The following is a 22,410-nucleotide window of genomic DNA, read 5'->3' as shown; positions in this document are numbered from 1 at the left end:
TTTCAGGCAGGAAGTTTGAAACGCTCGGCAGAATTTAATTAGACAAACTGGACTTTGGCAGAGAACTCAAGGTGAACACCCTACTTCTATAAACAATGCTATGGAATCCTTAATGACAAGACAGGGCACGCACATTGAAATTCTCAAGCACGGAATTCCAGCATGCAGGGCCCCGCGCTCAAGTTCAAGCAGAGTTTTCAATCTGATGCTTCTTCAAGGCGGAAGAGAAAAGATTCTGCCAACTGAATCAGTGCCCTTAATTTCCTCATTCATTTCTGGTATTATTTTCTGTATACTCTATAAAGAAGGTTTAACTTCTTAGAAACAGGTTTTAATCTGTGTCCTCAACTCAAATTACACTGATCTGCACATAAACAACTGTCACACTGAAAAAAATCACGATTGTTGAGAATTCCTAACCAACAAACATCTGTTAGGGTTGTGATTTCTGCTGGAGGAAAAAGGTGAGTGATTTGGAATGTCTCAGACTTGACTTGTTTCTGATATGTCAACGTTCTCCATGACAACAAGGAAGAGAAGGGGAAAAAGAGGAAATTAAAATGACTCAAGATTTAGCAGACATGTGAGGACCAAAGTAAGTGTAGAACTGATGATACATATGAGTTTTCAGTGTCCACTTCTTTTTTTTTTTTTTTTTTTTTTGGCTGTGTTGCGTCTTCACTGCTGCACGCGGGCTTTCTCTAGTTGTGGCGAGCGGGGGCTACTGATCCTTGCAGTGTGCGGGCTTCTCATTGCAGCAACTTCTCTTGTTGTGGAGCATGGGCTCTAGGCCCACAGGCTCAGTAGTTGTGGCTCACAGGCTTAGTTGCTCTGCGGCATGTGGGACCTTCGTGGACCAGGGCTCGAACCCATGTCCCCTGCATTGGCAGGCAGATTCTTAACCACTGCGCCACCAGGGAAGCCCCTCAGTGTCCACTTCTATATACCATTGAGAGATGTTCCAAAACACACATCCTTCAGAAACTAGCCAAATAAATATCACGTATTTGAGCTGAATTTGAATCATATGGAGGAAGTCGTTCTGAAGCACTCCTCTGTAATGTCAAAAGCACAGTCCTTCCCCTAGCAGTGGCTTGGATATCGTGACTACTTGTTAACGGAGCTCAAAAATAACCATTCTACCAAAAGGCCACTGGGGGGCACACAAAAGCCATGGCACTTGTCCAAAAATAAATGATGAAAGGAAAAAAAAATCACATTCTATGTGAGATGTTAGTTGACTTTTTACCAATTATTATTGTTGTTTAGTAACAGAAAAAGACCTCCAAAAATATTAATATTAAGGAGGAATCTTTTCAATTCTAACAGACAATACTATTTAAAGCAAAATGTGCTATGTATTATTTGAACAGCCTCAAGTTACATACTCAACAAATAGATAGTAAAACAAAACAACAAGAAAGCACACAGCCAGAATCGCTTCCTATCATTTATATTTCCACGTGATAGCCTCCAACAATTTTTTAGGAAAAAATTAGTTTAATTCCACATAGTCCTATGGAACAATATTCCTATGAAATTATATAAACACTAATTTGCTTTTATTCTAATATTTTGTTTATGTACAAAAGTCAACTAATCCTTTCAGTGAGATGTTTGGGTAGATTGAGGGTCCTCATTAAAACAATGTTTTAGGAGAAGAGTTCGTATTAGGAATCAGAATCTTCTGATAACATTACGACCTTGTGTTGTGACAGTGAGTAATTTAAACCCACGTAAAAAATAAACAACCATACAAATAAATAATAAACATTCACAAACCCACTGATGGTGCAGAAAATGTCCATATGTTTTTGAAACGGAGCTGTCCTTGCCCAGACTCACTGCCTTTGGAGTCTCTTTTCCTCAATGCAAAGAGAGCTCTGTGAGATAAGAGGACACACACACACCCACGATATTCCCTCAGCACCTCCAGCTGTTTCTCCAGTGTATTAGAGACTGCAAAGAGTTTGTTGAATGAATGTCAGAAAGATGAAATGAATGAAGGAATGAGTGAATCTGTAAGATCTGCTTAACCTTTGCTCAAATAGATGCTGTAATTTTAGTCTGATACATGAACATGAGGCATCCATAACTGTGATAATAATCAATAATTGTGATACAATTATACATGGCACTAACCTCCTGGCATTTTAACAAACACTCATAAAGAAGATTACATATAAGTAATCTAACAAAATTAAAGACAGTCGTTAAAATCAATATATTTTTACTAGCTAAACTAGCCTCTTTCTCCAACCCCAACCAGCGATAAAAATGTTTGTTATCTGGGACCAGTCAATCGCCCAAAGAAGCTAAAGAGATCTGCAGATTCAGGAAGTATATTTGGTTCTCCCTCTTCTCAAACCAAGGACACTACCGTCTATCCAACCCTCAGGGCTGATACAAAGTTACAGCCGTATCCTGCTACAGTGTACATAGCACATGAGGCTTCAGTTTTATTAGCTGACTTATTTTGGAATTATAAGAGGATCAAAGGGTCCAGGCTCTTCCTATTTTCCTCCTCTTTTACTATAAAATCCAGGAGGAAAAAAAAAACCTCCTACTTTCTACATGATTATACATGAATAACTGTATGAATGAATGAATGGGATGATCTTGTTTATCATTTATAATTACTTCTCCAATTATTCAGAAAATATTAATGAGGAAGAAACCAACAGTCATCTACCTTCCTCCTTCTCTTCCTTTTTGTGATGATAACAGTTTATTATATACACGAAAAGTTGAACTGTATACATTTCACTCTAGATAGGAGAGAAAAGAAAACCTAGGCTAAACATTTTAAAAGTTGAAAGTTATTATAAAACAGCTTTTCACAGCATTTATTCTGGAGCACTTGTTTTGAGATGTGCTGTTTTTCTGGAGAATTGTCAGTGTTGGCCAAGTAATATTTTAAAACTGTAAACAAGGCCTTCCTTCCCCCTGCCCCCCAATTTTAACTGAGATGTAATTGACATATAACATTGTGTAAGTTTAAGGTGTACAAAGTGTTGATGTGATGCACTTATTACACTGCAAAATGATTACAACCTTAGTATTAGCTAACACCTGTATCATGTCACATAATTACCATACCTTTTCTGTGGTGAGGACATTGAAAATCTACTCTCTTAGCAACTTTCAAGCATGTAATACAGTATGACTAACTCTAATTACTATGCTGTTCATTACCTCCCCAGAACTTATTCATCTTAAATGTATACCCTTCAACCAACATCACCCCTTTCCTCCCATGTTTCGGCCCCTGGTAACCACCATCATTATAATCTCTGTTTCTACGGGTTTGGCCTTTTTAGATTTCACATATAAATGAGATCATACAATACATATTCCTTTTTCTCTGGCTTATTTCACTTAGCATAAATTCCCTAAGGTCCATCTGTGCTGTCACAAATGACAGGATTTTGGTCTTCCTTATGGCTGAATAATAGTCCTGTGTGTGTGTGTGTGTGTGTGTGTGTCTTTATCCATTCATCCATGGATGGATGTTTGGGTTGTTTCCATATCTTGGCAATTGTGACTAATACTTCAATGAACATGGGAGAGCAGATATTTTTTCAAGACAATTTTTTCATTTTCTTTGGCTAAATACTCAGAGGAGGAATTGCTGGATCCTCTGGTAGTTTTAGTTTTGATTTTTTTGAGAAACTTACATACTGTTTTCCACAGCGGCTGCACCAATTTACATTTCCACCAACAGTGCACAAGGCCTCCCTTTCCTCCGCATTCCCGCCAACACTTGTCATCTCCTGTCTTCTGATAACAGCCATTCTAACAGGTGTGAGGTGATACTGTGGTTTTGAGTTGTGTTTCCCTGATGATCAGTCATGTTGAGCACATTTTCAAGTACCTGTTGGTCATTTTGCATGTCTTCTTTGGAAAAACATCTATTCAGTTCCTCAGTCCATTATTTGATCTGACTGGTTTTTTGAGTTCTTCACATATTTTAGACATATATGGTTTCCAAATATTTTCTCCCATTCTGTAGGTTGCCTTTTCCTATTATTGGCAGTTTCCTTTGCTGAGCAGAAGCTGTTTAATTTGATGTATTCCCACTTGTTTATTTTTGCTTTTGTTGCCTTTGCTTTTTTTTTTTTTTTTTTTTGCCTTTGCTTTTGATTCCAAGACTTTTGGTTTGGTTTGGTTTGGTTTTTAATGATACAGTCCTTGTTGGCTCCTAAATACTAAAAATCAAAAATGGGATCTCTGCTTCTTTTCAGGAAAGAATATACATACTGATAGCTTACTAGGAATCCTCAAATTCTAAAGATGCAGAAAATAACATATTTCTTCCCTCAACTGTTACTGAGCACTTATTATGTGGCAAGCTCTCTTCAAAGTGATAGGAATATAAAATAAGTAAATGAAAATGAATATCTACAGAAATTCATTTTATAAAACAAATACCTACGATAGCCTGGCTTTTATGTTTGTTTTTAAACCATTAGAAACTGGTATTTAAAGAATGACTAGTTCACCTAATTCAATGAATGGTGGTAGCAATGGTGACCAACAATGATGACAGTTATTACCATTTCCTGGGGTCCTATTTTTGCCAAGCACAATGCTGAAACTTTAACACATATTCTCAGGCTTAAACTTAATATGACCTTGTAAGGTAGGTATAATCATTAACCTCCCTTTAGGGATGTGAAAACTGAGGTTAGAGAGATTAAATACTTTGCTCACAAAGTAAAGAAGTCATGGGGCCATAATTCGGACACAGGCAGTGTGGCTTCCTTCCCCCGACCCCCCATAGAAGACGCGCCTTGCCGATGGAGCAATAGAAGAGCCACATGCAGCAGACCAGGGAACCAAGCCCTAGCCTACAGGTAACAGGATAACTGTCCCCCACTCCTCCTGACTCACCGGGCAGCTCCAGCCAAGCAAAGTCCTCACTGCCTCCCCCTCAGGAAGGCTGACAAGCCAAGACTCTACAGAGAGTCCCCACCTCCAGAGCTCCTACTGCTTCCAAGGGGCCGTGCAGGGCCCGGGCCCCCTTTTCTATTCCCTTGCACTAACACCCCTCACCCATCACTGCCTCTGCTACACCTGGCCCTGTGCTCCTCGACCCACCCATCCACAAATTGACGAGCTGGGGGTGAACCGGTACTCGTGAAATACTTACATGTTGGGAAATAATCCCTTTGAGTTAATTAATTAGCCATTTAATGCTCTACTTGGCACTTAATTTAAATATTTTCTTTTTTAGAACCCAACTCAAAGAAATCCATTTAGGAGGAAATTAATCAAGGCATCTAGTTAAACCAAGCCTGTTTATACAAATTATTTCAATTCCAAGTTAGCAAACTCTTTAAATCATTCCTTCCCTATGCCAATTCATACTAAAGTTAAAAAAAAAAAAAGATGTTTATATTCTAACCTCAATTTAGAACTGCCTAATGCTCTCTTCCTATTGGAATTAGGCAGAAGGAGAATTATGGAGAAATTAAAAAACAGAAGGTAACAAAATCCCCAGTTTTTCACCTACTCCACCCTCAGAGATAACTATTTCAGTCGGCCCCTTAAACCCTTTCCAATGTACATAATTGTTTGCACTAAAATTAGACCATATTTTGAATGCTGTTTTAATCTGATTTTTTAACAAATTTATATTAGATTCACACATTTGTCTGCGCTTCTGTTCCAAATATCCAACTGCCTAACTGACTCCTCCAAGGCACCCCAACTGACTAAAATCAGGACTAAATCCTGATCTCCCCAGTGGGTCCCAAGTCACCCCCACCAGCACGCACTCCCCGCCTTGGGGAATAACCTCACCGTCACATTTACCTATTAAGCCACCTCAGATCTACCTGCTCCCCACCTCTCCACCTTCTCCTTCATATCCATCTCCCACCTCCCCCCAAATCCACACGCTGGCCCCCCTGGGTCCACTCTGCCTCCTGCCCATTCATTTCTGACACACTCAGCTGGGGATATTTCTCACATGTAAATCTGATCACCTAATGTAATGTAAATCATTCTCGCCTGGCTTTCCTTCAGATTCCAGCTGGGTCGCATTTTTTTTTAAGGCAAGTCTTGCTTCACCCTGAGCTTTGGCACATCTTTCACAGGGCCGTTCCTTTTCCTCAGAATCATTATCTATCAGAAATTCTGACTCTCACAATAGATCATAAGCCCCAGTAGAGCAGGAAACATGGCTACTTTCGTTCAACAATGTATCACAGCACTAAGCACAATGCCTGGCACACAACAGGTGCTCAGCAAACAGGTTACATTAATTAAAAATACTGAAAGAAAAAAAAAAGACTAAAAGTCTTTTCTTTCAAAGAAAATTATTATATGTGCTATCTTTTAAATTATTATTATTATTTGGGCACCCTGGTTTGAAAAAATTCTCTACCTAACCTTTATCCAGCAGGGGGAGGGGCACTCAGCTTTGGTTCAACATTGCAGCTTTGATTTGTCTATTCCATAAATGCCTCTGTGCTAGCTTTCACTGACATGTAGAAATTGCTGCTTGCCCACAATCCTAATACAGTTTAAAAGTTTCTTTTTCTCCACATTCTTCTACGTGAGGACACTGGCCAGACTGTCCCCCAGAGAATCCTGGCTCCTTTCCAACAAGCAGCAATCAACAGTCTCCACAACAACCCTTCACGGTGCCTGGACCCCACTCTAAACACACAAACTCTTCAAAGAATTTATATTGCTATCCCATCCAACCCTTCGTACAAAAAGCAAGACACCGATAGTGGAAGATTATTTCCCAAGGTCACCCCCAAAACAGAACACACATGACATCATTCTAGGTCAAAACAAAATGACATCCCAGTGTGACAGAGGAAATGCTTGATGCCACATCTTAAATGACCTTCAGCACCAAAGACATAAAAGAGAAGACAATGGCGTGAGTGAGAAAAAGACACTCTTCTTGCTGATCCCCACCCCCGCCAAAAGCACACCCCCCCCACTCTAAGTACTGGTCACTTCCCCCTGAAACCTGTTTCCACCCAAGGTCAGTGCGAGGTGCCAGACTGGAGGGAGAAGTGAGTGAATGCCCAAGATTTTTACTCTGTCGTCTATGTACTAAGTTTACTGTAGTTCACAGAGGGAATGACGGGAGGGAAAGAGAACTGAGAGAGGCTCACCGATAGTAAATTATAAATAATGAAGAGCAAACCAGGAAGAAATTCAGACAGAACGCAGCGCAGCACTCAGGAAGGCTCGCATTACGGCTGTTGTAAACGATGCCGGGGATGGCGTGAAATCCGCTTCGGCTTTTCACAATTTGGAGGAATGTCAAGGAGAAGACTGAGAATCAGATCCTAAGAGTAAACAGAGCAGCATGACAACCCTGCCTGGAAGCAGCAATGTCCAGAAGGGACGAACAAACAGGGCACGTTTTCATGCCCGAAGTGGACCTAGGATATTCCAGAAAATCAAACCTACTCCAAGAACACAAGACGACCCACACTCACACCATTTTGAATACATTTGGGTAAACCCTGGAATTGGAATCGTATAGGCACTAAATGAAAACTTCCTCAGTGCTGTGAGTTGAACTCTAATAACTAAAGGATAATGAGCAAAATTACAGCTAAATAGATACTTCAGTTTTCTTCCGTGATCCTTTGAATTACTGCCTCTTAATCCTCATTTCCCTGTATTAAAAAACAGTTTTTCAGAATTTTACAAATTCAGTGACCAGGTATAAAATCTGTATCTCTGAGAGAGTTTTCCCCATTACAGAGACTGAGAGGAAGGCAGGGCCACTGAAGCCTTGTTTTCACAGTTTGTGAGCAGAAATAGCACCCTGGGGTGGGGTGGGGAATAAAGTTCAGGTGCCCAGAGGAGTATCCTAAAACAGGACGTGTTTTTAAAGGGAATTTTATTGTTTAGGAGAATGTTTTTCTAACCTAAAAGCAAAATAGGTATCAAGATCCTTAGCTAGAGAAACTGCCAAGAAAAGTTGAAAACACTCCAGGGTGATTAAATCAGGATCAAATTTCAGAACCATGGAAAAGAGCCATACAACTCACTACACACAATCCCTCATTTTGAATAATGCATCCAACAACACTGGTGAATCTGGGTGCTGGGATTCTGGATTAATTATATTTTCATAGTTATAACTTAAAATGGGTCCTTTAAGATGCTCCTTCAAAAATTTAAATTAGGGCTTCCCTGGTGGCACAGTGGTTGAGAGTCCGCCTGCCAATGCAGGGGACGCGGGTTCGTGCCCCGGTTCGGGAGGATCCCACATGCCGCGGAGTGGCTGGGCCCGTGGGCCATGGCCGCTGAGCCTGCGCATCTGGAGCCTGTGCTCCGCAGCGGGAGAGGCCACGGCAGTGACAGGCCCGCGTACAGCAAAAAAAAAAAAATTTAAATTAATTATACACATATTTAAATACTTCTGAACAAATAAAGCAATGATTTAAAAACTATTTTAGTCAGCAGTACCTTGTACTCTCTACCATTTTTCTATTTGAAACCTGAATTTAATCTACATGATGTAAAATTGTCTGAAAACTTATTTTACTTACTAATATTTAAAACCTTTTTCTCAGGTTAAAAGATTTTTTTAACCTACATAGGATATATAATAAAAGATTCCAGAAAATGTAGATTTATCATCAAATTCACATAAGAATATAAGATCTAAAACACGGTTTGTTTATCCTATGATTTCAATATGCAGCTGTTTTAGATTACACAGTTTCCTTTATCTTTGGTTTTTATGTGCGATCTAATGGTTGTGCTGAAAGAAGAGTGCATTATTTTCAGTTGCTGAGTAACAAATTGCCCCCAAATTTAAACAAGAACATCAAACCCCTTAACCTGGTTGATCTTTATAGATCCAACAGCCACACAGTCCACGTTATTTTCAAGTACACATGAAATGCCCACCAAAAAGGCCATAAAATAAGTCCCAATATGGTTTTAAACTTTTTTTTAAAATCCTATGGCTGAACATCTACATCTCAATACTCTACCTACTCAAAATGTGAACTGTGTTTAGAGTGTGAACGCTGATGGGGGTGCAGGGAGGAGCGTTACTTGTGCTCCATGAACCTGCCCAGCGCTATACCATGTGGGCTGAAGAATAAAGTAGGATGGCACCAACTTGGGGGAAAACTACATTTGTGTTCAATCAGAAAGGAAACAGGTTTCATTATCTTCCATAACGTGTAATGGAAAAGAATCTGAAAAATAATATATGTATACGTATATAACTGAATCACTTTGCTGTACACCTGAGTCTAACATACACTGTAAATCAACTACACTTCAATTGAAAGAAAGAAAGAAAGAAAGAGAGAGAGGGAGGGAGGGAGGGAGGAAGGAAGGAAGGAAGGAAACAGGTGGAGAAACAGGAATGCTCACCACTGCTGCTGGGTGCAAAAGACACACCCAGGACCACTCAGCTTCCTCCACAGAAATCCAAGAGTCCAAAACAGGACGAATGAAAGAGCACATAAATCCCTAAAAGAAAACACTGTGCGGCTATGTCGGCATAGCTATGGTTAATGGATGTGGAAATGTATTTATAATCAACTCCAAAAAAGCAGGCTACTACTCAATCCTTTTTATTTAAGAGGAAAAAAGTGTGTGTCTGTCTCTGAAGGAAAAAAGCGTCAGGATGCAAAGCCCACTCAAATAGCGGCAGTAATGAGCTTTAAGCGGCAAGGGGGTCACGAGTAACTATTTCCTTCTTTGTATGTTTCTTTTTCCTCATAAGAAGCTGTATTATTTTATAGAAGAAAAACAACCAAAAAAAGAAAAAGGAAAGAAAGAGGAAGGGAGAAGAGAAAATATTAAAAGATCAATACAACACATTAGCTCATCTCTTTCCAGCATTATGGCTGGGAAAGGGCAACCTGTTTAAATTCTTCATAAATTTCTGTAGTTTAAGCTCTGGAGCTGAGCTGCACAATAAGATGACTATAATTTAAGTCTCTAGAGGATGCTCTTCATGTGGACTGCAGGAAAAGGATTTGAGAGCCACCCTATTCCTGGCTCACAGAAGAGCCTGACAAGGAGAACTGACCCCAGGAGAAAGCAGCAAACCACAGAGACAGGCAGGAAAGTTCTGCATTTTTGACACCACGTGCTCCCAGCCCACGGTAGCTGCAGGGAACAAACCCCACTACGGCAGGGGCTAGTGAATCAAGCATCCATGACGTTACACAACACCTGGTATCCTGGAATTTTTCATTTTCCTTAAGATTTCAAGAAAACACATAAGACATCGGCCGGTTCTGAGCCAGGCACTATGCTGTCAGGAACGCAGGCGTGAATAAGCACAGCAGCCGCACTCGCCCAGCCCACAGCTCCGGAGGCAAGGGGCCAGCGGTTGGAGAGCTCCCGGGAGGAAGAGGAGTGGGCACTGGGCGATTTACCTTCCTCGACCCCATGCAGTCACCTCGCTGTGCAGCCCGCCCTGAGCTATCACAGGCTGCGACGAACAGGTGAGGATGTGGCCGCCAGCCCTCCCAGCATCTCACAGCAGGTCAAATACGAGGGGGTGTGGCCACAGCCTGCTCAAGTTGGATGCAAGCAATGAAGAATCCGCCGACTCCTGTGCCGGAGCCCAACATCCCGCCACAGATTCCTAACACATTCCGAGTCACTCCTCTGCCTCATTCCCTCAAGGAGGACAGACAGGAGGCTGGATACAGGCCAGTGATGCCTCCATCACAGCCAACAGCGAAGATGCCGTTGCAGTGTGACAGCACTCGGAGAGGAGGCACGGAGGAAAGGGCGGCTTCCTGAAAGCCAAGCCCCGCGGGAGGATGCTGGGATGCAGCCGGGCCATGCCAGCCGCTGGGATGGGCCGCCACTGGGATCAGAACAGAGACCTTGTATGTCGCACATGGAAACAGTGAGCATAATGACAGGCCTGAGTTGTCGGGAAAGATGTTACATTTGGTTAAAATGAGGGGGGGATGGCATGGAAATCTCTTAAAGATATTTCCATTTAAAACGCTGCAATTTTAAAAGTTCAAAACCTAGTATTATGTCCCAGATATCAAGAAAATCATTATACCCTGGGGAGATTCATGATACTTATTATAAAACAAACATACCAGTATGAGTGGCCCAAATGTCCTTTAAAACACATGTGTCTGAAACAGGAAGGAAAGTGCTCCCCCCACCCATGCCCTCCCCCCACCCCGCCTTCACAAAATGCACTCAGAGCCGCTTTCCTGACTTGAACTCACTCTGTCTTTATCATCCGCCACATCACAGAGGATGTCGTCGAGATCGAGAATTCCTCCATCTCCATGTTCCAGTCGATGCACTTGTATCCAGTAGTTTGGATCCTGTATGAAAGAACAGACAGCAAGTTAGCATCACCAAAAGGGAACACAACAATTTACACGGGGATAACCTCCTGCCATGAAAAGGAATCGACCTCATCAAGAATATCCCAACTGACTGAAAATTCAAGTGGCTCCCTAACTTTGATTGAGTCAATTTTCTTTTTTTTATGATGGAGTCACTCCTGCATGTACATCCCTTTGACTCAGACGCCAATACACTATTGTGATAAGAACTGCAGAAACGAGCAAAACTCACTGCACACAAAATATTAATTCCTCTGAAGTATGCTGGGTTTCCCATGGTCCAATATGAAATACTTATTAATCCTCCCAATCCAATCTACTGAGATATTCTAATAAGCAAGCAACGTATACTGTGTGTCTGAAAAACTCATGTCACAGCTTATCTGAAGAAAAGGAGGTTGCCTGCCTTGGTGGCTCAAAGTAACCCCTACAAACAGGTCTAAATATACTGACACAGAAGAATGTTAAGACCACAAGTGAACAAAGCAAGCTCAGAACAGCATGTGTGCTTGAGTCTATTTCTGTAAAGACAAAGTTACATACACTTGTATGTGTGCATACAGCAATGTCTCCAAAGATGCACACCAAAATTTGCAATGTTTATCCCTGGGGGTGGGACTGGGGGAGAAGGAAGAAAAAAGACTTCATTTTAAGTGTCACACACTTCTACCTGGGGTGTGTGTGTGTGTGTGCATGTTCATGCATGTGCACACACATATATACACACACATACATATACACACAATGTAACATAAAATCAAGCTCTAAAATTATGTGAAGAGAGAACATAGTTGTTCTTAAACTTCTATAATCATTCTCTTGTGTACTTAAATGAAAATATACTAAACTATACCTTTTGCCGTTAGCTACTAAATCATCCACAGCACAGAATTACTCATAAAAAGTTCAATTCAAGGTAACACTGCATTTTCCCAGCCTAACCAGTGATGTTTGGTACATTTTTTCTTAAAGGAAAGTCTGAGATGGAGGAGACACAAGATTAATGAGAGTTAAGATACAGATTCTGGACCCTACTCAGATCTACTGACTCTGACCTTCCAGGGGTGGGGTCAGGCAATCCATACCCTTGAAGCCCTCCAAGGGCATCTTTAAGAGAGCCATGGCTAAGAATCACAAAAAATGGAACACATAAAAATGCAGAATTATCAATCCCTGTCATTTCTAACCAGCACAGAAGGCAGTCCAGACCCTAATTCTCAAAGTTATTAAACATTATCGTAAAAACTACTATGCCAATAACCCAGAGTCCCTCTGTACCCTTATCTATCTAGATTTCTTTAATAGATTCAGTGCTGAAATCAACTGTTCATCCAGAGCACGGAGGGTAAGCTTGTAGAAGACACACATACCACACACACACACGCACGCACACCACACACCACACACCACGCACACACACGCACACCACGCACACACCACACACATGCACACGCACACCACACACACGCACACACACACCACACACCACACACACACACCCTTGGCATCCCCTTCACTCACTGGTCCTTACTCTGTGTAATTCCCTGGTTACAATGTCATCCAGAGAGTTCTTAAGAAACCCGCTGCTGTGAGTCCAGCCAGGCTCCAGAATTTGTCATTTCTAGAATTGTTCAGCTGTTGAAGAACAAAGTCCTGAAACAAGCTATACTCCTAACTCTTCTTTACCAAATGGTACTAACTCTCCAAGAGAAATGGGGAAGAATGAATAACCTGGGGGCGAATAAAGAGAAAGTCATCATCCCCAGCCACTTACCACTGATCCATCCTGCCCTCCACTTCCCCCAAGCAAGCTGCAGGATGACCTAATCAACCTAAATATCAGCTTTCACTTCTGAAACAACGTTATGCACACAGAAGCAGGCTGACCTCTGAAATGTAGCTTATAAAACACATTCTTACAGCCTCTCAGTCCTCCTCACTCTTTCCACATGAGATCACAACCTGCTGCCTTCCCATAGCACTTGGAGCTACTCCTCTGAAATAAATTCCCTCCTAAAGATTTCCCAGCCTCTTAAATTGGTACCTGAAAACCTGCTACGGTCCAGCCTCTCTCCCACCACTTCCCCTCTCATAGCCCGCACTGCGCCCTGTAAAACTGCACCCCTCCTCACATGCCCAGTGCCTGGGGACCCACCTTACCCCCCAGGCTGACCATTCCCATCCATCAAGACTCCTCAGCCATCCTCCTCTCCAAGAGCTTCTCCTGACTGGAACACCCCAAGAAAGGTTAGAGCTCTATCTCCAGCCTCACTGTTAATGTCTCGAAAAACCATAATGGTATGATGCAAACTAATATATAGAGGATGGATAAACAACAAGGTCCAACTGTACAGCACAGGGAACCATATTCAATATCCTATGATAAACCGTAATTGAAAAGAATATTTTTTTAAAAAAAGAATGTAGGGCTTCCCTGCTGGCGCAGTGGTTGAGAAGTCCGCCTGCCGATGCAGGGGACACGGGTTCGTGCCCCGGTCTGGGAAGATCCCACATGCTGCGGAGCGGCTGGGGCCGTGAGCCGTGGCCGCTGAGCCTGCGTGTCCGGAGCCTGTGCTCTGCAATGGGAGAGGCCACAACAGTGAGAGGCCCGCGTACCGCAAAAAAAAAAAAAAAAAAAAAAAAGAATGTGTGTGTGTGTGTGTGTGTGTAACTGAATCACTTTGCTGTACAGCAAAAATTAACACAACACAACTATACTTCAATAAAAATGTTTAAAAGCCATTGAGCGTTTAAAAGCTGTTAATACTGTATTTTTCCAAATGCTAAAATAATAGTACAAAATCTTCTGTTGACCATACTTTGCCCTCGAGCTACCACACCTCGACCCTCTTGACAGCAAAATTTTTTAAAGATCTGTCGTCTCAGATTCTTCTCCCATAACCCTGTTCCAATCAGGCTTCCTCCACACCATGGTTCCAAAACTGTCCGTCAAGGTCACCAACGGCCTCCATGTTGCTGAAGGAGTTCTCCAGACCCACCTTCCTTGGTCTATCAGCAGAATGCAAGGCCGCTGGTCACTCCCTCCTCCTTGAAACACTCTGCAAACCTGGCTTATCACCCTTCAACGATCTGATCAAGGCTTGTCTAATTCTGAGATTCAGTTGATGACTTCTGCCTCCAGAGAGGTTCTAATTCAACAGCCAGGTATGCCAAGTAGCCCTGACAACACCATATCAAGGCATTCATCAGGCTGGTGCTTATTGAATGTCACTCCACACCATGTGCTGAATGGAAACAACCATTTGGAGAGAAGGCACCAAGAGGGAGTCATCAGGAATCTCAAGAGAGCACAGCACACTAAAAAATCAGATCTGAGCAGCGCACGTGAAAATGACCTCCTCCCACAAGAGTGTGAAAACCAGGAAGGAGGCTTTTTGCCACTGAGAAATACAACTCCTTGGAAGAGTAGTCTCTCAGGAGATTTTAACTGACAGCCTTCATGCACACAATGCTCTCTCGATACCCAGAGCGCTCGCTGTGCTTTCAAGGAACAGTCAAGTACTCGTGAGGGAAAACTTGTCTAAAAAATTTAGACCATATTCGTTGACTCCACTTTGTGTCAGTCTACACTAAGTTTGAAATAATAACAGAAATCATTGCTGTCCTGGCTGTAGAAACTTAGAAATGTACCTGAATAGAAAGCTGTGATAAGCCACTTTTAAAAATACCAAAAACATTAATTCTACAATCTGTAGACCTGTCAGTGGGTTAAAAAACAAACATGACACAACACTCGATTTTTTTAAAAAAAGTTTCACTTACGGTATGTACATATAAAATAACCAAAGATTTAGGGCTTCCCTGGTGGCGCAGTGGTTGAGAGTCCGCCTGCCGATGCAGGGGACATGGGTTCGTGCCCCGGTCTGGGAAGATCCCACATGCCGCGGAGCGGCTGGGCCCGTGAGCCATGGCCGTTGGGCCTGTGCGTCCGGAGCCTGTGCTCCGCAACGGGAGAGGCCACAACAGTGAGAGGCCCATATACCGCAAAAAAAAAAAAAAATAACCAAAGATTTAAACACTAATAGTAAGATTACAGTATGATGAACAAAAATCCATCACACATGAGCAAGAAATGAGAGACAAGGTTTGTCCAACAAGTGGCTGGAGAGAGGGCTACCAAGAAGCAAATGTCCCCTCCAGACAAGGCCCCCCCCAGGATGGATCCAAGCCCAGAGAAGAAATTGGGAGGCAAAACCACACACAGAATCACTGCTTCTCCCCCAAGATGACTGGGAAAAAAGATGGAGGGAACATTTCTATGACCAGCTAGAATGAAAGCACAGAGATATGATAAGATGCAAGTTGCAAAGAATGCTGATACCCACCCTATCCCAGGACACAGGAAGAGAATACAGTGCAGGAAAAGTCCTAATGAAAGACTGACTGCTATCCAAATTTCAAGAAATCTCTCACACTCCATAAAGAGCATTGTCACACTGTACAACAAGATACTGAGCTTTTGCGCGTGATGACCTGGGTAACACACAAGCACTGCATATTTTATGCCCATGCAAGTTTCAAAAAAACATCTACAAATAGAAACAGTACCCTACTCTTGCATTAACCATGGCATACAGCAATGGTCTATATCCTGTCAAATCTTCAAATGAGAATATACTTGTAAACGTAAGACTAGAAACTTCATGTTGATCCAAAAGAATTGAGTATTTCCTATGTGTGAAGCACTGACAATCATTACCTACTGTGAGAAATTAAAATTTATCAGATATAACAGAGTTAAAAAGAGACAGACCATGAGTCATAAGAAAACTAAACATAAAAATGCTTTGTGAGTTCAGAAGAGGAAAAGATTACGTTCACTGAAAAGATTTGGGGAAGGTTTGTGGTGAGGCTTTAGCAGAATCAGATGCCAGAAGAGGGAGGGTGGGAAGGAGGGAGGGAGGGAGGAAGGAAGGAAGGAACTTCCAAAAAGTAAAATACAAGTCACCACATCAAAGGGAAAAGGAATCAGAAATCAGAACGGGTTGGACCCTCTCAAGAGCAACACCAAAATCTAGATGATAATAGAATACTGACTTCAAAGTTCCTAAGAGAAATGGTCTACAACAGGGAATTCTAGACTTCAGTCAACAGTTACCAGAAAAGGTAGAAAAGGACATTTCTAGAAATGCAGTGTCTCTAAACAATTACCCTCTCTGTACCCTCCTCAAGTGAACACTAGAGGATGTGCACCAACAAAACCCAAGACATAACCGTGAGTGAGGAAGGCACGGCATGTGAAGCAGGGGGCAGACACAGGAGAGAACTGCCAGGGGGCGGTCCAGCCAGGAGCCATCCCCAAGACTAGGCCCAGAAAGGACCCAACGCAACTAAACACACCCAAATGCTACTTAACAGCTGGCAGAGCTGGGATGGAATTAGCTGCAAATTCACAGAAGACCAACCAAATGGGAAAAAAAAAAGTTGTTCATTTCAGGGAAAACACAAAACTTGTGAAGGAAAGAAAGAGTAATCAAGGTATCTTTCATACATGGTTCAGCTATGAGAAGCTTTTAATACGGAAAGTAGTGTGAACGTCAAGTATTTAATCAAAATTATAACTACTTTGGGGGGAAAGAGGTCTAAAAAGTGTGCGTGTGTGCGTGAGAGAGACAGAGAGAGACAGAGAGGCAAAGCATGCCTGGGGCAGTGAAACAGTGTTAAATCTTCCACATTGAGTCAAAAGACAGACGACCCCCCCCCCACTCCCGGCCCTGCAAAAAAAAGAAGAACCGACATAAGCACTCACACAGAAATATGGAGGAGAATATGGAAAGGATCAGGTACAAGAGTTGAAAACGGCAGCCTCTGTAGGAGGTGCTGCTCTTTTTCATGAGAATCCTGGTAGAACTATCTCACTCTGCACATCTATAATGTTCAGAAGCAAAAAGACGAGAAACCGTTTGAAAAATTCCTTAAAATAATGTGCATGGCACACGGCTTCAAGGTTAACAACCGTCCATCCCATGAGCCGAGGAAAACTGTGTCTCGGGACAAATCAAGTCATTGGTAATGACATCACAATTATTGATAGAAAGCACTTCCTCGTTCAAGTTAATAGAAGAGCACAATCCAGAGGACTGATGCCTCATGCTAGATACTCTTGGTTAAGTATCTCTCCAATCTACTTAAACGAAAAACAAGACATTTAAAATACGTTCCAAAGTTTTTTTGTTTTTTTTTTAATGAATCATTGGTATTTCAAGACAGACGTGGTAGAGTCCTCCCACAGTATCTGTAGGGGGGTTGGTTCCAGGACACCAAAATCCACAGGCGCTCAAGTCCCTTGTACAAAATGGTGTAGTATTTGCATATAACCTACCACATCCCCCTGTCTACTTTAAATCATCTCTAGATGATTTATAATACTGAATACAATGTAAGTGCTATGTAAATAGCTGCCTGTGCAAGTGGTTAATTTAAGTTTTGCTTTAGGAACTTTCTGGAATTTAAAAAAATAGTTTCAATTGAAATCTGTAGATAAGATTGAATCTGAGGGCTTCCCTGGTGGCGGAGTGGTTGAGAGTTCACCTGCCGATGCAGGGGACACAGGTTTGTGCCCCGGTCCGGGAAGATCCCACATGCCGCGGAGCGGCTGGGCCTGAGTCATGGCCGTTGAGCCTACGTGTCCAGAGCCTGTGCTCCGCAACGGGAGAGGCCACAACAGTGAGAGGCCCGCGTACCGCAAAAAAAAAAAAAAAAGAAGAAGAAGAAAAGATTGAATCTGAGACGCAGAACCCACACATAACGGATACAGAGGGCCGACTACACGTGTGATTTTGACCTTAGCTACTGTAATCATTTCCACTTCAAAAATGTCTATCATGTATAAATTCAAACCACAGGACCCATTTTCAATTTTGTTGCAGTAACATTACATAGATTTTTTTGTTGCCTTCTCAATAAAGGCAGAAAACATAGCTGCTGTTCAACAGCAGATCACCATTAAATACCAGCCAGTGCCTCGTGGTCAGTGCACTCCACTGCCCCCCACTTTTCCACCCCAAACCACACCCAACATCCATGCCACCACCTCATCACCACAACACAACAGAGCAAACCACAAACCTTCTGCCTCCCTTGAAGAGTGGATGGCTTCATTCAATATGTCAATCAAAAAAGAAAAAGGCAGCCTGAAACCAAAGGTGAATTCCAACTTCAAGGAAATAACATTCTGGCATTTTGCTTTATTAGAACCAGCACATAATCTCTCATAGGGTCGCATATTAGCCCAGTAATGTGGGAAAGCTGCCCATTATTGACCTCTCTACCTGTGACATCACTTTCAGAACAACACAGAGATCGCTTGAGCTATGGATGCTCCCCGATTCCGGCCCCACTCCACAGAAATCATGTACAAGAGATCACAGAGCTGGCTCGGGACGGAGCCAAGGCAAGAACGAGAATGCAGTAACCACCGGTTATATTTGCATTGCATTCATGTGCATTATCTAATGTGATGGGAGGGTTTATAATCCCTATTTTCAGATGAAAAAACTGAGACTCAGAGCGTGTAAGTTGCTGACAAGAAGTCACAACTAATAAACGCTGTCAGCCGGGACTCGGCCCTACGTCTGCGGACTCATTCCCAGCACTTTCTCAGACCCACACGGATGGTTTGCAACGACAGCACCACAGGCGCTTGTCTTCCTACAGCCCTTCCTCCCAATCTCTTCCCAACAGCACCATTTTTAAAACATTTTGCATAATGGGGAGGTCCATAAAATATTTATTTTAATAAAAAAGTTTTTGCCTGTTTAAAAAATCAAGTCTGAAAAACCACTCACCTAAGTATTATACTACAGTTCTAATCTCATCCATGATTTGAAACCGTAGTTCTCTAAGCGGGATTCCATCCCAGATCAGCATCACCTGAAAACTAATCAGAAGTTCCAAATCTCAGGCTCTACCCTGGTCCGACTGAATCGACATTTCTCAAGGCTGAAATGCTTTGTGCTTCTTCTATGTATCATTATGTATTATGTTTTAGCTCATAAATACATGGGTTAACGCTTATCACAAACACTTTTTTTTTTTTTTTTTTTTTTTTTTTTTTTTTGCCGCTCCACGCAGCATGCGGGATCTTAGTTCCCCGACCAGGGATGGAACCTGTGCACCCTGCAATGGAAGCACAGAGTCTTAACCACTGGACCACCAGGGAAGTCCCATGAACTCTTCTTAAATCAAACAGATGCTTGTTACTACATCTTAAAAACCGTCACCATGAATACATACACATATGTTTGACGTTCCTGTGATGACCATACAGGTGGCTATACATATATTCACAGTGTCAGATACAAATTTCGCAGTCAGTATCAGATATAAATTCTTTCTCAGAGCTGTTTCACCTCTAAGCTCTTTGCAGAGAATAGCAAAATCCATATCTCTAGACCAGAGCCCTCCAGACACACCAGCCTCAGACATCGACCTCTCTCACTGTATGTGACTTTGGGAGCTATCTGAATTCCCCAGGGAGCTTGTTTTGATTGCTTGCCAGGAAATTTTAATGCCATGAATAAAAGCATGTCTGTCTGGGAACAACTAATAACTGAACAATATTTTTATCAAGTTCTATTTTAATTCTAATTTATGAAGCTTATATTCCTTATCTTCCCCGTAAAAGCAACTTATTATCTTCATTTCTACTGGCAGCAACATCCTCCTCGGACTTAATCTAATCAAGCCATAAACCTAGCCTCTCTACAGGAAATACAGGGGATAGAGAATCAAGTCAAATAACACCACAAGGAAACAACTAGACAAGTCCAGAATATGAGACCTTTAATAACACAACTGCATTGATTTCTTTAAAAAAAAAATCCACGTTGTCTAATATCTGGATGCAATATATGATCCTAGAATGGATCCTGCATCTGGAGAGAAAATTTATTTTTAAAAACAAAACAAAACAAAACAGTGCTGGGACAATTGAAGAATCTGTCATATCATGTGACAGAATTGATAACTGGAAAATTTCCTGGATGTGAGTGGTATAGAGTAATTATATAAAGGAATATTCTTGTTTTTAGGGGATATGTGAGGTAGTTAGGGGTGAGTTGCAGGGAGGGAGAATTTGGTACTATGCATCAATACGCTTAAAATTGAACATACCCATTAACCCAGGAATTTAAAATGTCTGTCTACATGGTCAGGATGTATATACAAAATCAGATGTTTTAAGAAACAGTAATACAGAATAGGAAACCAGCCACATACCCAACAATTAGAAATTGGCTGAGTACATCCAATCAGTGAAACACTATACAGCAATGTAAATGCTGTGCACAGAATATCATGGAAGGTATCATCTCATCTTTAGTCTGAAGACAGTGCAACCTGCAGACACAGACAAAAGGTACCAACGGCTACACAGTTGGCAGCCCTTGTCTGTACCTTCTGGTTTTCCATAGCAAACATATATGTGCAATCTTATCTTATAACTGTATCACCTTAAATAACGAGTGAACACATCCCTTCCTTTCCCCTTCCTTCTTCTCTTGTTCTCAATAATGGCATCACCTGCTAACTCATCTCACTGCTTCCAGGCTGCTCCCTTCCCAATCCTGTCCACATCCTGCAACCACCTCCATCTTCACAAAACACCTGTTTCATCGTGTCCCTGCCCCGTGATGAGTCACTTCCAGTGACTCACTACATCCTAAACGTTAAGACCCAACGTCCTTGGCCAAGCACTCAGTGCTCTCTCCAGGCCTGCTTTCCGGGCTCTCCGTGGATCCCATCCCCAGCGCTCGGAGCAGCGCCCGAGAGAGCAGGTGCTCAGTAAACGCTAGTTCCTCCCACTCCGCACATCTGCACGCTTTCACGCCCATGGCTCCAGCGGCCCAGGCTGTCTGTGCCTCTCCTGATGGAGAACACAAGCGCCTCCTGTGTGAAATGTGCTCCAACCCCAAGGTGTTCATCTAGACCACAAATCTGTCACTTAACAGCCTATCTCCTTGTACATGAGTGGTGTTTTGTTATCTCTAGTAAGTTCCCAAAAGGCAGGGAGCACCTTCTGCTCTCTTTAGCGCAGAACGATGAACAAAACACCATACTGTTGTATAAATAATGTGTAAAATATATATGAATAAAGTAATAACCCTATTGGGCAAAGAAAAAAATTTCAACAAGACTTTCTCAGAGACTATAATCAACAAATGCAGGCTTGTGCTCCCCTAACTGCCAAGAGAAACCCCGTGGACACGGGTGCCTTGTCATGATCAACACCCCCTTCACCCTGTATCCTCAGACCCCAGAGCTCACTCAAGAACCGCAGTGTGACTATCCCGGCTGACATTCCAGACGACGTGAGCTATGGGGAAAGAAACCTTCCAGATACTCTACCCTTCCAATGTAAAGGAACCCAATTTCCAGCAGAAACACCTTCATGCTCACCCACAGAGCTGCATCCCGAGCACCACCGCAGGTCTGGAAGGCCAGGAAAAAGTGAGTTTACGCCTGGATAAACCTGCCTACAACCCATGAAAGGGTGGGCCAGAAAGCAGCTCACATGGATCAGCCAAGTTCTTCCTGCTCTTCCTGCTCATGTCCTGTCCCAAGGCAGGGTGTGGGCAGTACTGTCACCTGATGGGCCAGAGACACCGGAGGAGGGGTGTGAGGTAGCGTATGAGCCTGAGTCCCTAGAAACAATGTAGATCTACAGGATTCTGCACCCAAACTCCAAGCCTCTCTCCTTCCATGCGTGGTGACCACCGGAGCTCTGAAGGTAGGTGCCTGCTCTGGGCCTCCCCTGGACCTCCCCATCCCTGCCCTGACTCCACAAAGGGCCAGCGGTGGGGCCACTCATGCACAGTGACTGTTTTCACGACACTCATTCGTGGGAAACGCTTTCAGCTCCATGTGCAGATGTGAGGACAGGGGAGCGGGAAACCTAACCTGTCTGAGATCGTCACACATGTAATTACAGGTGAAGAGGAAAGGGAGTTTCAGCTCATGACTCCGACTTCTAAATTCCTGCTAGGCTCTTTCTGACACACTGCCTCTTGCACGAGGATCAAACAGATTCGTCAAGGGGACAAATGTGGAA

General features: G+C 42.6%; 1 protein-coding gene across 14 annotated transcripts in view; it reads right to left on the bottom strand.

Moving 5' to 3' along the window:
• Window positions 1-22,410, bottom strand: part of PARD3 (par-3 family cell polarity regulator) — a 634,482-nt gene that overhangs the window by 512,440 nt on the left and 99,632 nt on the right. For all 14 annotated transcript variants that reach the window (XM_060097665.1, XM_060097670.1, XM_060097666.1 and 11 more), the window contains exon 2: window positions 11,214-11,315. In XM_060097665.1, the coding sequence (XP_059953648.1) occupies window positions 11,214-11,315 (102 nt within the window). The remainder of the gene's footprint in view (window positions 1-11,213; window positions 11,316-22,410) is intronic.

This window comes from Mesoplodon densirostris, chromosome 4 (assembly GCF_025265405.1).
Source record: "Mesoplodon densirostris isolate mMesDen1 chromosome 4, mMesDen1 primary haplotype, whole genome shotgun sequence".
In the NCBI taxonomy this organism is placed as follows: Eukaryota; Metazoa; Chordata; class Mammalia; order Artiodactyla; family Ziphiidae; genus Mesoplodon; species Mesoplodon densirostris.
The sequence above is the reverse complement of the archived record's forward strand: the minus strand, read 5'-3'. Positions and strand labels throughout refer to the sequence as shown.